The sequence below is a fragment of the Tinamus guttatus genome, unplaced genomic scaffold (genome assembly GCF_059628265.1).
Source record: "Tinamus guttatus ecotype Peru unplaced genomic scaffold, ASM5962826v1 Tinamus_guttatus_pri_ptg000311l, whole genome shotgun sequence".
Classification (NCBI taxonomy): Eukaryota; Metazoa; Chordata; class Aves; order Tinamiformes; family Tinamidae; genus Tinamus; species Tinamus guttatus.
Window position 1 is genome coordinate 2,945,101 of NW_028288845.1, and position 12,580 is coordinate 2,957,680.

The following is a 12,580-nucleotide window of genomic DNA, read 5'->3' on the forward strand; positions in this document are numbered from 1 at the left end:
TAATATTTGATCTGAGAGATTTAGAAAAATGGACATGCATTTATAAGTTTGACATAAAAGCACAGATTTTCAGCAAACAATAACATTTGACAAATAGTATTAGAAATTGTTCAAATAATGTTTGCCATTTAAATTATATGATGAGAATTGGAAAGCAAGTATTGCCTTGAACATATCTACATGTGATACTTATTTTTTTTCCAGAGAAAATCCAATTGTTGGAAAAGTTTCCTAACCAAAACAAACTGTGGCTTATGCGGATGAAGAAGAAACTGGAAAACTTCATGGGTTGTCTTTGGTGTTTTTTTTCTTTTTTATTCATTACCTACACTTTTAGAAAGTATTTAAGAATGAACATAAATGCTAGTTGTGTTGACAATCTATTTAATATTTAATAGAAAATTTTCTGGTTAGAAATCTGGTCTTAAATTTATTCCCCTTTTGCTGAAGAACTTAAAATTTCGAGTTTTTGAAGCAACAGATGTGAATAAATATCATTTTTTTCTGCCATTTCTGTCCGACTGAGAAGAACTCTCTAAACAAATAAGCTTTTTAATGGAAGAAAATCAATACAGCCATTATTGATTGGATTACATCTCTGGGTATATGTATACTGCAAACTTGTATCAGTTTACCATGAGTGCCTGCCCTGCTGATATGTATCTTGGAATCCTGAAATACTTTGACATGGAAAAAAAAATCTAAAGTTTCATACTGAACTCATTTGACTTTTCTTTTTCTCGTGTTAGGTTTTGTCAGGACTTGATTTGACTTGATGCTGAAGTCGTAAAATCATGCAGTATGTTGCATATAATCTGGGCCGCACATACCAGTGTTAGTTATTTTAAGTACTAACAAAAAAGAAATCAGGGAAGGTATATTGTGCCTCATGTTTACATTTATGGTGAGTAACATATGGAGTGACATTAGACCACTATCTCTTTCTTTTAGGACCTTTTTTAAGGTCCAGTTTTTTTTCTTTATTAAGAAATGCAGGGTAGCAACATCTCCCCTCAGCCCCTGAGAGTTTATCTAAAGGCAGAAAAATGCAAGCATGAGCGGATTGTGGTTAAGACAGTACTGATCAATTTACATGATCCCACATACGATTTTCTTTTTAATAAAAAGTAGTAATTATGTCCAGTTTATCTTTTGACTACAAGTCTAATAAATAATTCATCTGTAGTATAATCACTCAAAGCACTTTAGATATCTGGACTATCCCAGATTATTTTTAGATACTTTGTAGTATCTGCTTGTTATGATCAGTTAAATGATCAACATTGTTTTGGTAATGCTAAAGTAATATTTTCGTGTCTTTAGTTGTATGGATTCTTATTTGCCAGTTAACACAGTTTTAATCTGGCATTCTTGACTTTAGAAAGATTAATTTTTTTGCTCACTTCATCTGAGAATTTAGGTTTTGTTCAAAGAGTATATATGTATAGAACCAGGAAGAAGCAAAGGTATTACTCTGGCAACTTTGCTTCAGCAGTATTAAATACAATGGTACTCCTTGGATTATTATTTTTTTAATAATAACTTTCTATGTGTGGTACTCTTTTTGGAGCATTTACTGTGGGGTCTTTTTGTTTGTTTTTACAATCGTAGTTTGCCCAAAATAATTAGGAATGTAACTTAACATTAGAAAGAATGGAAATTCACAATGCTTGAAAACTCTAATGTACTATACATTTGCAATACTGTAAGGAGGCTTTCTACAGAAATACAATCCAATTGACAAGACAAGATGGAAATATTTTTTGAAATGAATGTAAACTATTGTAAAAATTATTGTTTTAAATCTAGAAGAACTATCTGCATTGTCACAATCATTTAATCACCTGCAATTAGATTTGTCTTTTTATATGTATATTTGTATTCTGAGGGACTTTTATTTGGCATCACTTGAAATTGGGGGGGGGGGGGGAATACTCATGCCAAGAAATGTGTTTTGCCAAAGTCAGGAAGATCTGATGAATTACCATTAAAAAGCTGCCATTAAAGTTGAAAATTATTGAATGTCAGAGTTAAATTTCATGGTGTATTGGCCAATCCTGCTGTGAAGTCTTGGTTCCTTGGAGCCATCTTCTGTTTTTTTTTTTTTTTCAATGACAAATTAAATTCTATGCTATTGCAACATTTTGTAAAAATTTATGCACTTTTGTTTTGGTACTGAAATATCTAGGGGAAAAAAAGGCCATTTAATATTTGTGATCATTAAGATTTAATATCTCATTTAATATTTTTAAAGGCAGTAGATGTTCTAGAACTGAATTAGGTACAAATAGGATGATCAATAATAACAGTTGCCTTCATTTGATTAGTCTAGAAAGATATTCAGTAATTAGGTCTATTTGGATTGTAAATTACCATTAGTTTTAATTTGTATTATGATGATGTATTGTTGAATGTATTTTTATTTAAATTTTATTTTCTTATCAAAATGTTTTGTAACATGGCTTGAGAATAACTCACAAATAAATTTACAACAAACTTGATCTGTTGCCTATTGGTTGTATGACCTTATGTTTTAGGTTATCATTGTTCAAAGACTGAATTAAATAGGGATTTACATACTGTGGTTCAATATAACAAGTTATATCTGTTTGACAGAAAAAATGATAACATTAAGTTGAGGTATCTTTTTGGGTGTTTTTCTTTCACATCTCACTCCTGCGTCTATGGGATTTTTATGGGAAAATGTTGTATAGAAGCAGGTTACAATGTCTTAAGATGTTTTCTTTCCTTGTACAGAAAACTAAGCATGGGAGCTCTTTAGCAGGAGTTACAATGCAAGTTGGAGTTAATTTTGATTGATTCTGAGGTAAGCTGTATTAAGGGCCAGTCTGGTCATTCATAGGCAAGATTCAAAAAGAGGAAGTTAAAGATGAAATTGCAAGAACAGGAGTTTCTCTGTATAGATCTTATTAAGGATTCTGTGATCATTGTAGCAGAATGGTCTAATCTTTTCACAAGTATGCCTCCTTCTCTAACCATTTAGTTATTCTGAGTTTTTCTAAATTGCAACATGAAAGAGCATTACCATAAAAAGTCTGTAGCTTCTCTGCAGATGGTATTTTGGGCTAGCCATAGGTAAGTACTGCCTCTGTAACTGGCAAGTTCTGAGAATTCTCAATTTTTTGAAAGTTAATATGTGAATTTCTCATGCATACATCTCTATTATTGGGCTTTTCAAAAAAAAAAAAAAAAAAGTCTCCTAAAGTCCCCTCTATACTACATGCAGGTAACTACATAGTGGTGGTGGGGAAATAATATATATGTATGTGTGTCCATGTAGTCCATCAATAGGCTATATATAGTAGATGCAGTAACAGAAGAAGCAATAACATATGGAAATACTTACAAGCAATTGTCTTTCACTTCTGTCTGTGTATTTTAAAGTTTTAAATATGCAACACATTCACACATGGTAAGGACTGATTCAATATGTTTTGAAAGGAGCGTGTGTACAGAGTAAAAAATCAGGCCAATAAGCATCAACAAACATTGCCTACATTTTTAGATGACTCTTACATTCTTTGGCAAATTTATTAATTTGACACAGTACTTGAATGTTCTGATATATGTTATCTATTGACAGAGCAAACAATAAGTGTAATAATAAAACTCAGTATGTGCATTAGTTGGCCAAGATATACACTTACATAACTGTTCTTTGCATTACCATAAAATCAACATTTCCCTAACAATTTTATTATTAGTAAAAATAATGTTGGTTTCTGTGTTGCAGAGAAAGCAAGCTGTGGAAAAAACAACAAAAAAATGAAAATTTTACAAGGAAAAAGGAAAGAAAGTAGAGAGAGGGGAGGGAAAAAAAAAAAAAAAGGTCATATCTAGAATTCTCCATTCTTGCAAGGTTCATGAAAAAATCTGTGGAAAGCATTGTACGTTCTCCCAAACCGCCATCAATGCCATAATCAGAGTTTGAAAAGATGTGTAGAAAATGAAAATGTTCGTTAAAAAGGTAAAGATGTATCTCTCTATTCCTTTGTACTGGGCTTAGAAGTATGAAAAGAAAGCAGCTATTAGGTAATTGTGCATATTTTCTTTTTTGAAGATGGCAGTCCCACACTTAGTGTTGGATGAGTGTTCTTTGGCACAGAGTATAAAATCAGAAATTCTAAATATGGATATCTGCTGTTACATACATCATCATCTACAGTTGCCAAACACTTTTTTTTCCCTATTCTATAGCATGCACTGAGCAGCTATGCTAGCTGAGCCATCACTTGAGTAACTGAAAAACTTAATGCAAATTCCTACATTTAGATATTCAAATTTGAACATTTTCAGTAGAGCCCAAACGAAATGAGATGTAATCGTCTTCTTGGTTTGAAATAATGAATTTCTATGCATATATAAAGTGGGGGGGGGAAAATGTATGAATGTAGAGAAAAGTTTCTAAAAGAGCTCTATTGCTCTGTATCCTGCCTTCCCAATGTCATGTGTGCAAAGGGAATCTATAGGGAACAAATCAGAGCTCCAGGACAAAAAAAAATCCAAATTTTCTTGGCTCTTTTTTAAAGCACTTTAGGTGATAAAATAGCCAAGAAAATAGTGATTTTTTTCAGCTAATAATTATTCCTCTAATACAAAATATCCCCCAAGTCTTATACTGATCATGTAAATTCTGGCACCGCATGTTGGTTTATTTGTATGAGTAGAGAAGGTGAGAGCAGGCTCGTCAGGACATAAGTAATTAGAAGCTACCCCATTTATAATTTGGAAAAAAAATAAGTTTTATAAATGCTGCTGTCATCCTCATTACTGAAAGCAGTGTCTCCCTCTCTACCCCCCTTTCTTCCTCTTCCCACCATTTGCAGCCTTCTAGAACATTTCCTCCTAGAGCTGTTTCGTTCCTTTATGCAAGGAATCCACATTCCTCTTATTTTTTAAAGTATGTATGTGTTTTACTCGTTCAGTTTTTCTCTGCACTCTTAAGTGGTCATGAAGACTCCTATCTGGGTGTGTAAGTAGTTTTATGTGCAGAAATGGCAATGCTGTTCCTCTCAAAGGGTAGCAGCTGTGTTAACATTCCCTCGTGGCCTTTTAGCTGTAGTGCTTCACCGCTCTTATCAGTTGCATTATGCTGAATATTTTTTAATTTATTTTCTGCTTTAACGTTGTCACATTAGTAAGTTTTCATTCGTGCCTGCCCGCCCTTGAGCAGCAGTGCCGCGCCGGGCCGCGCGCCTCTCGTCCCGCGGTGCCGGCGGTGGCCGCGGGGCGGCGCCGCGTCCCCGCGCGGCGGCGGGAGGTGCCGCCCCTGCGCCATGGCCGATGTGGAGGACGGGGACGAGCTCGGCGCCCCCCACGCGCACGCGGCCTCGGCGGGCTCCAAGGCGGGCGGCGCTGACAAGATGTTCTCGCTGAAGAAGTGGAACGCGGTGGCCATGTGGAGCTGGGACGTGGAGTGCGACACCTGCGCCATTTGCCGCGTGCAGGTTATGGGTAAGCGCCGGCACCAGGCCTGGCCCGCCATGGCCGCCGCCCCCGCCGCGGGGCCGCTTCCCCGGAGGCGGGGAGAGAGCGCCGGCCGCCCCTGCGGGGCCTCCTGGGCGCGCAGGCCCCGCCGCGGCGCCCGGCCCGCTGCGTCGCGGGAGGAGCGAGGCCGCGCTGCGGCGGGGCGGGCGCGTGCGGGACATCCGCGGGCTCGAGGCAGCGCCAGCGGGGACGCTCCTTGCTGGGGTTTGTCCCGAGGCTGCAGTGCTAGTGCGCGATGGGAGGCGCCGAGAAGCGCGGGTCGCTCTTCGCATAACGGCGGTGCTCATCTTATGAGGCGACCAGGAGAGCCTGAGCAGCTCGCCTCGCTGACCGGCGCTAGCGCTGCCCGGCAGCCCCTTCTCCCTTGGGGTCTTCAGAAATTCCACAGGCCTCCATGGCGGGTGTCTCCCCTTTCCCTCCGCGCTGCTGAGTCACTCCCGGCTCGCTGCGCACAGGGCCGCGCTGGGGCAGGACTCGCCTGGCCCGGCCCCGCGGTGCCGCCAGCGCGGCCTGGCGAGGGGGGCAGCGGGACAGCAGGTACCTGCGGCCGCTTCTCCCCTGACGGTTTTACTGAAAACGTTCACTGCAACGGGAGCAAAACAGGAGCGCTGCAGGGAAAGACCCAGCCCAGACTGAAGTGGCCAGAGCGGCCTTCTGTTTTGGCGAGGTTATCTGCCTCCTTTCAGTTGGGAGGCAGAACCCGTCTATGGCAGTGAAACTAGCTTCATCTGCTAAAAGGAAACTGTAATTTTAAGAATGAATTTCCCTCTTCTAGCTGTTGTTATGCTGCAATTTATGAGAAAAAAACTACTGATGAGGCAGCTTCTGGTGATGACTTGTTACAAAAACAATTGTTCCTGTTACAGGGAACTGTAAAAAGCTTTCAAAAAAAGTCAATCAGACATTTCAAGAAAAGTTTTAAAGTTGTTCATTTTTTTCATAAATCAGGCAAAAGGAGTATTTTTCCATCTAAAATCAACAGAAAACATTTTTTTTTTTAATATAGAGAAACCCAGCTTTTTCAGTGGTAAACTTCAGTACCAGTTTCAGTGATAAACTTCGACTTTGGCAATTTAATATTGACCCCTGCCAGACATGGCCCGACTCTCTGTAGAGCCACTGCATCTGCAGTAACCATGGGTTGGAGCCTGGGCTGGCTCCAGGTGTTCACGACTGGTTTTTTGTTTGTTTGTTTGTTTTTGTTTTGTTTGTTTGTTTTGTTTTGCTTTTTGTTCCCCCCCCCCTTCCCCCCGCAGGGGAAGTAAGTGTGAGGTGGCTTAATTTTCTTTACTCGTTTAATTCCTTAAAACAACTTCAAGGATAAGAGAAGCACAGGGGAAAGAAGCAGTAGTGCTGACGTGTTGCCTGGAAAGGGAAGGATTGTGGCAGTACAAACTTAATTTGTTTAACCTTTCATAGACTGATACCTTTGGGGTTGTGATGCAAGAGTGGGGGCAGCAGCTGGTGCCAGTCTGAGAGTACTGATTTGTGTCCTCAGCTGTCTGTGTTGCCTCTCCAGCTGAAACCCTAAATTTAGACCTGGGATAGGTAAGCTGCTTTTACAGCAGCTTCTAACTGGCCACAGCTTGTTACCCAGCACATTGATACCCCTTTGGAGCAGTTTGTTTTGATGTGCCATACTGTAAATTGTAAATTGAAGCACTTTGGCTGAATCTTCCCTGCAGTTTGATCTCTAGATACTGTAGAATTATTATAGACAAGAGGAAATTTTACTTGCTACTTTAATCTTAATGAGGAAAGGACAAGTTTTGAAGCTCTTCCTCTTCCTTCTGCATTTCCTGGAAAACAAGGACTATTTGGGCAGGTCAATCTGAAATAGAAGCACGCTGCAGTATCTGGTAGGGAAAGCAAACTGAATTTCAAACTGAGAGTGCTATATCTATCTTCTAGATAGAAAAATACATCTATCTTCTGGAAAAATATATTCCAATTGGTGACCTGTTGGGCAAATTCACCTCTTGGGATGCTTTAGTCTAAATGGTTACCTCATCTTTGGAGGAGATGAGGACATGTTTGCACTGTGTAGGCTGCTGTAACAGTTGGGTGCTTTCTGTTGTGCATGGCCTGTGTGCGTTCGGCTGTGGCAGTCCATACTGGAGCAAAGGAGAAATGAAGCTGTTGCTCTCTCTGGATTTGTGTGGCCCAGTACGAAGCCTGGAAGTCGTCACTACTGTATCTGTAATCCTGAATCTGTCACCATGACCTGTAGCTGCAGAGACCAGAATGTACAAAGAAGATAAACATTTTTAATGAGGTTTTTTCCCCGTTTATCTGTTAGTGGTCAGCATTTAAAAATAGTTGGTGTGCATATGTCAATATTGTAAAAATTACATGCAGATATTTGTTGAGGAAAATAACCATATAAAAATATGGTAGCAGTAGGTATGGGGTGTGAGAGATGTAGAGGCTTAAGAAACCAAAATTTTGAGTGATTTCCTTAAAAGGAGATGCTGTCATTGTAAAACAAAGTCCTGTAATTAGGGTTTGGCTGTGTGCTTGCTCTGGTCTTAATATTCCTAAGTGCCTTGGCATGAATCTGGTTGTCATATCTGCAAAATGAACGCTTTTTACTGCAAAAGTTATGAAAGTAGTGAAGCAGTGGAAAATAAAACTTTCTGAACAGTTAGTAATCCTTTTGATTTATTGCAGATGCACATTTCATTGTGTTATGTGCATGATTTTAAATTTGGGGGAGTGGGGGAATAGTTTTGTGTTAAAGGGCTGAATCAGACAGCAATATGTAACATTTTTACTTAGGTAAATCAGTTCTGACAAACTATTAGTAAGACAATATTCTGAGCATCAAATTGAGTTTTGTTCTTGTTTACTTTTAGATGCCTGTCTTAGATGTCAAGCTGAAAACAAACAAGAAGATTGTGTTGGTATGTAGTGATTTCATTTGCTTGTCTTTCAACTGAAGCTTTTTTCTCAATGGGGTGCATTTTAGAGTTTTTGAAGGGAATGTTAATTTTGTTAAAGCTAAAAAGTAAGCTGTGTTTTAATTCTGCAGTTTGTCGTTGTTTTACATTAGTAAAAATAGTTTTGGCTTTATTGTTTTGAGTGCTAAACATTAATATTCACTGCAAATGTGATATAGAACAAAACACCTTCAAATTTGCTACTTGCTTGTTAGCATGCATGCTGTTTTCTCATGATCTTTGCTCACAACCTTGTTAACTTCTAAATGTAGTAATAAGTCTCTCCACAACTCTCTTATTTATGTATTAAGATACTATATTGTCTCAGCCCACTATTTTTTGATGACTGTTTTATTAACCAGAACAGGAATTATCTGTTCTAGAACCTGTGGTTGGCTTGATAATGTCTTATTTAAGACAATAGGAGAGAAATAAAACCAATCTACAGCACTTCTTTGATTGTGAATGTGTTTAGTTATGTTAATTGTACATATGTTCGATTACTGTTAACTGTTAATAGGCGAATAAAGCAAAGTGACTAATACTGTTTAAGAATAGATGGAAAAGAGTTGGCATATAGAAGTAACTGTATCCTGTGAACAACTGCTCTGAGATCCCATTTTGAGGCTATATATTATGTCAAATGTGCCCTCTTATTGCATATTTTAATTTAAACACTATATTTCAGATAAGAATTAGGTAATATGCTCTTTAGTAGTAGCGAGTAGTGCCTTGGCTGCATTTTGCTACTGGGGCAGTTAAAGTGAACAGAACTCGGCCGAATGCTCTTGTTCTTATCACAAAGATAAATGTGTTTATACCAAATCACAGGACTGTACAAGAAGATGAGAATGTATGTTTTTCTTTTCATTTGGAAATAAATGCAAAGATTGGTGAGAGCAAACTGAGAAGTGTCATAAGAACGGCAGTAATAATACAATCTCAGTGGATAAAGCACTGATGACATTTTTTTAAATCTAAATATCATATCAGCTTGCAATATCTACAAACATTTGAGAATGGTAGTTTGGACCTTGGTATGAATGCTAACTTTTCATCTGCTCAGGAATTTAACTGAAACATTTTTTCATTTTTTTCAGTGGTCTGGGGAGAATGCAATCATTCCTTCCACAATTGCTGCATGTCCTTGTGGGTGAAACAGAATAATCGCTGTCCCCTGTGCCAGCAGGACTGGGTAGTCCAGAGAATAGGCAAATAAAAACACTGGAATATTTTTTTTTCTGTTGAACTTGTTTAAATAGTGTATGTCTTATGCCATATGCTCATACAAAAGAATGAAACAGGCCAGTCACGGCACGGTTTATTTGGTTCATCGGCTACAATAATGGAGTGGTTTTGTTGTGTGCTCTTTGCTGTGTTACGAGGCAATGGTCAGTCTTATTGCACATCTTTCCACAACTGAAAAGAGACACTGTGTTAAAAATGTATCTATTACAATTTGAATAATAACTGTGTCTGTATCAGAATATAGAAATACGTTTATATAAATTTTATCTCGATACAGTCTAATGTATTTGGTTAGAGAAGTGAATGAATTCAAAAGGGTGACCATGTTTGAAAGTTTGATACACTGTATTGCTCATCATCAGAAAAAAATGTTGTCTAAATGATATGGCCTACAGAATGACAGGCAGTGAGGTTTGTTAGAAAGTATTTTGTTTTTTAATCTAAAATGAATGGTGTGTGAAGCATTTATTACTTGCTTTTTTCATCAGACTATACTATACATTTCTCATTTAGATTTTCTTTATGACTTAAGAAAATTTGTTTTGCTGTATTTCAAAATCTCTTGCTGTATAATATTCTATACATAATTTTTACAAGCATAATGTTAAACCACATTAACATTTTCTTATTTATATTTCTGTTAAAGGTCATGGAAACATGCTCCTTTAATCCAGAGACTGCTGGTGCAGTGATACATGGTTGATATCAGTTACACCACTAATTAGTGATGTAAACAATTTAGATGGTCAGTTGACTAATCCAGAAAGCAAGCAAAACTGTTAACTTAGATATCTGAAGGAAAGCAGGTACTTACTAAATTTAACAAAAATATGTTATAATAAATTGTTATATCATCAAAAGTCTGTTACACAAGTTTCTTTATCATCATTTTATTTGATACAACACTTGTTTTGGGGAATAGGAGAAGTCGCTGTTTTCATTGTTATGGAATAACATCAAAATACCCTTTTTTATTTTATCAGTCTTGTGGTTTTTGTTTCATTTATTTAATTGCTTACCTCTCACTTTCTGTTTATCTTTTCCCTAAACGTCCAAAGCGATTACAGTTAATGTCAACATATGCTGAGGGGATTGAATTTTTAAATTAATCTGAACATATGGGGTGGGTATTTTATAAATAATAGACAGATTGACATTGTCTGAAATGAATTCAGGCTTAATAAAATGCTAAATAAACCTGGGCAGATTTGAAACAATAATTATATGCATATCATTGTTAACTATAAAATGATGAACTTAAATATTCAAGGTTTATATGTTTCTCAATAGAGGTATTTCTAGCTAGTTCTGTTTTTTTTAAATGTATTTTAGAGGTATCACTTCATTGTCTAAAATAAGTCCAATGGAAATCTTGGATTACTTCATCAAGTGTGCATGTAGAGTGTAATGTGCTTTTGTTTCCTACTTACTTTTCTCACTTTTAAAAAGTTTTGAATGTTTTAAATCTAGCTTGTGCAACAAATCTCACTGTACACTAAGAGAAATCACAGAAATTCTCTATTGTATCACATCAGTTGTTAATATCGTAGATGATGTCTTTCTGAAAATTTAAACCAAATACAAGAAAGGTTAATAATAATGAATGAAATGCCTGTAATTTCTGTGTTGCTATGGCCTCTTTCATCTTCCCATCTCAGTTTGTGTAAGAAGATTTCTTCCTAACAGAATAAGAAAAGAAATTTTTGTTAGATGTGGAAGTATTTTTTTAGCTGTAGCATTTAAACTATGTTTAGCACATATTTTCTCTGCCAAAATTTGGTGCCTAGTGCTATCCTCTAACCTCTTTTAGTTCTATCTAGTCGCATCAGAGGATTTCTTTGTTCATTTTGCTTGGGTTCATGGAAGGTACCAAAGTAATTTGCACTCTGCGTGCAGTTCACGTGTCATATGCATAGCAGCTAAAAATAACAATTGCAGAGAAGTCTTCTTAAATGCCACCTACAACAGGTCCTAATGCAAATGAAACATTCGGGAAGTTAGATGCTGACATAGAAGCCTCTTTAAATTGCCTCTCTTTTTTTCTACCTGTGTTGAATTTGAAGAAATTTTCACAGGATAGAGGCCATATACTCAGTTCACATTGAAAGAGATAAATCTTTGAAATATATTAAAAATTATAACAAAGTCAAACCTGGAAGGGATCCCAGGAGACCATCCAGTTCAGCTTTTGCTGAAAGCAAAGCTTTGCATGGGTCAAGCTAAGTCCTGCCCAGTCTGTCACTCTCTGGGCCAACTAATCCAATGTGAAATTGGTCTCACAGTGAAAAAAATCTTACAACCAGAAGGAATATCCTCTGAATCAAGAAGGAATTTCCTCTGAATCAACTTTTGCTCATTGCCTCCTGTCCTCTCATCATGCATCTTTTTAAAGGGGGTACATCTTGAGGAGAGAAAATTTGCATCTTAAAAGCCATCTGCTTTTTAAGTATTGTAAGACTGAGATTAGCTTTTCCTCCTCTCTCTGCAAACCCACTCTTATCTAGGCTAAACAATTTCTTTCAACCTCACTTCATAGGTCAAGTTAGCTAGCTCTTAGATCATTTTGATGGCCCTTTGCTCGACTCTGTATTTTTTAAGGTCTCTTGAATTTGAGGGACAAAAACCAGACGCAATATTCGAGATGGCGCTTAACAAATGCTGAGTAGAAGTTCTGCATCCTTATTCAATGCAGGAGTTTAGTAAGTAAAGTTGTTGAGAGAAAAGGATCCTGTAAACTTTTAACCCAAGAAAAAATATACTACTTTTTTTTAACTCTATTTGACTTAGTTATTTTTGATGGGAATTATCAGCTATTCAATATGGAAATTTTCTTTACAAATGACTAAAATTTTAGATGGTTACATGAAAACAGAAGTAGGATAGAG

The 12,580-nt window shown here is 37.2% G+C and overlaps 2 protein-coding genes across 4 annotated transcripts in view; both read left to right on the top strand.

Annotated features, from left to right (window-relative positions):
• The window catches only part of RASA2 (RAS p21 protein activator 2), a 43,181-nt gene extending 41,413 nt beyond the window's left edge, over positions 1-1,768 (top strand). For both annotated transcript variants that reach the window (XM_088528543.1, XM_088528544.1), the window contains one exon: positions 205-1,768. In XM_088528543.1, the coding sequence (XP_088384669.1) occupies positions 205-235 (31 nt within the window). In that variant the 3' untranslated portion in view covers positions 236-1,768. The remainder of the gene's footprint in view (positions 1-204) is intronic.
• A 3,491-nt stretch (positions 1,769-5,259) lies between these two features.
• On the top strand, positions 5,260-10,555 carry RNF7 (ring finger protein 7). 2 transcript variants are annotated; one of them, XM_088528516.1, is made up of 3 exons: positions 5,260-5,475; positions 8,364-8,411; positions 9,548-10,555. In XM_088528516.1, exons 1-3 carry the CDS (start codon positions 5,298-5,300, stop codon positions 9,664-9,666), a joined length of 345 nt encoding a protein of 114 aa, XP_088384642.1. In that variant the 5' UTR covers positions 5,260-5,297; the 3' UTR covers positions 9,667-10,555. The 2 variants fall into 2 exon arrangements, with proteins under 2 accessions (XP_088384642.1, XP_088384643.1); XM_088528517.1 differs by having other exon boundaries at positions 5,260-5,468.
• Positions 10,556-12,580: the final 2,025 nt, after the last annotated feature.

Bases quoted from the DNA above. Each gene is read 5' to 3' on its own strand.
- RNF7 (XM_088528516.1), top strand. From the start codon at position 5,298: ATGGCCGATGTGGAGGACGGGGACGAGCTCGGCGCCCCCCACGCGCAC. The intron at 5,476-8,363 runs GTAAGCGCCGGC...GTTTACTTTTAG, and splicing joins TTGCCGCGTGCAGGTTATGG to ATGCCTGTCTTAGATGTCAA. The intron at 8,412-9,547 runs GTATGTAGTGAT...CATTTTTTTCAG, and splicing joins CAAACAAGAAGATTGTGTTG to TGGTCTGGGGAGAATGCAAT.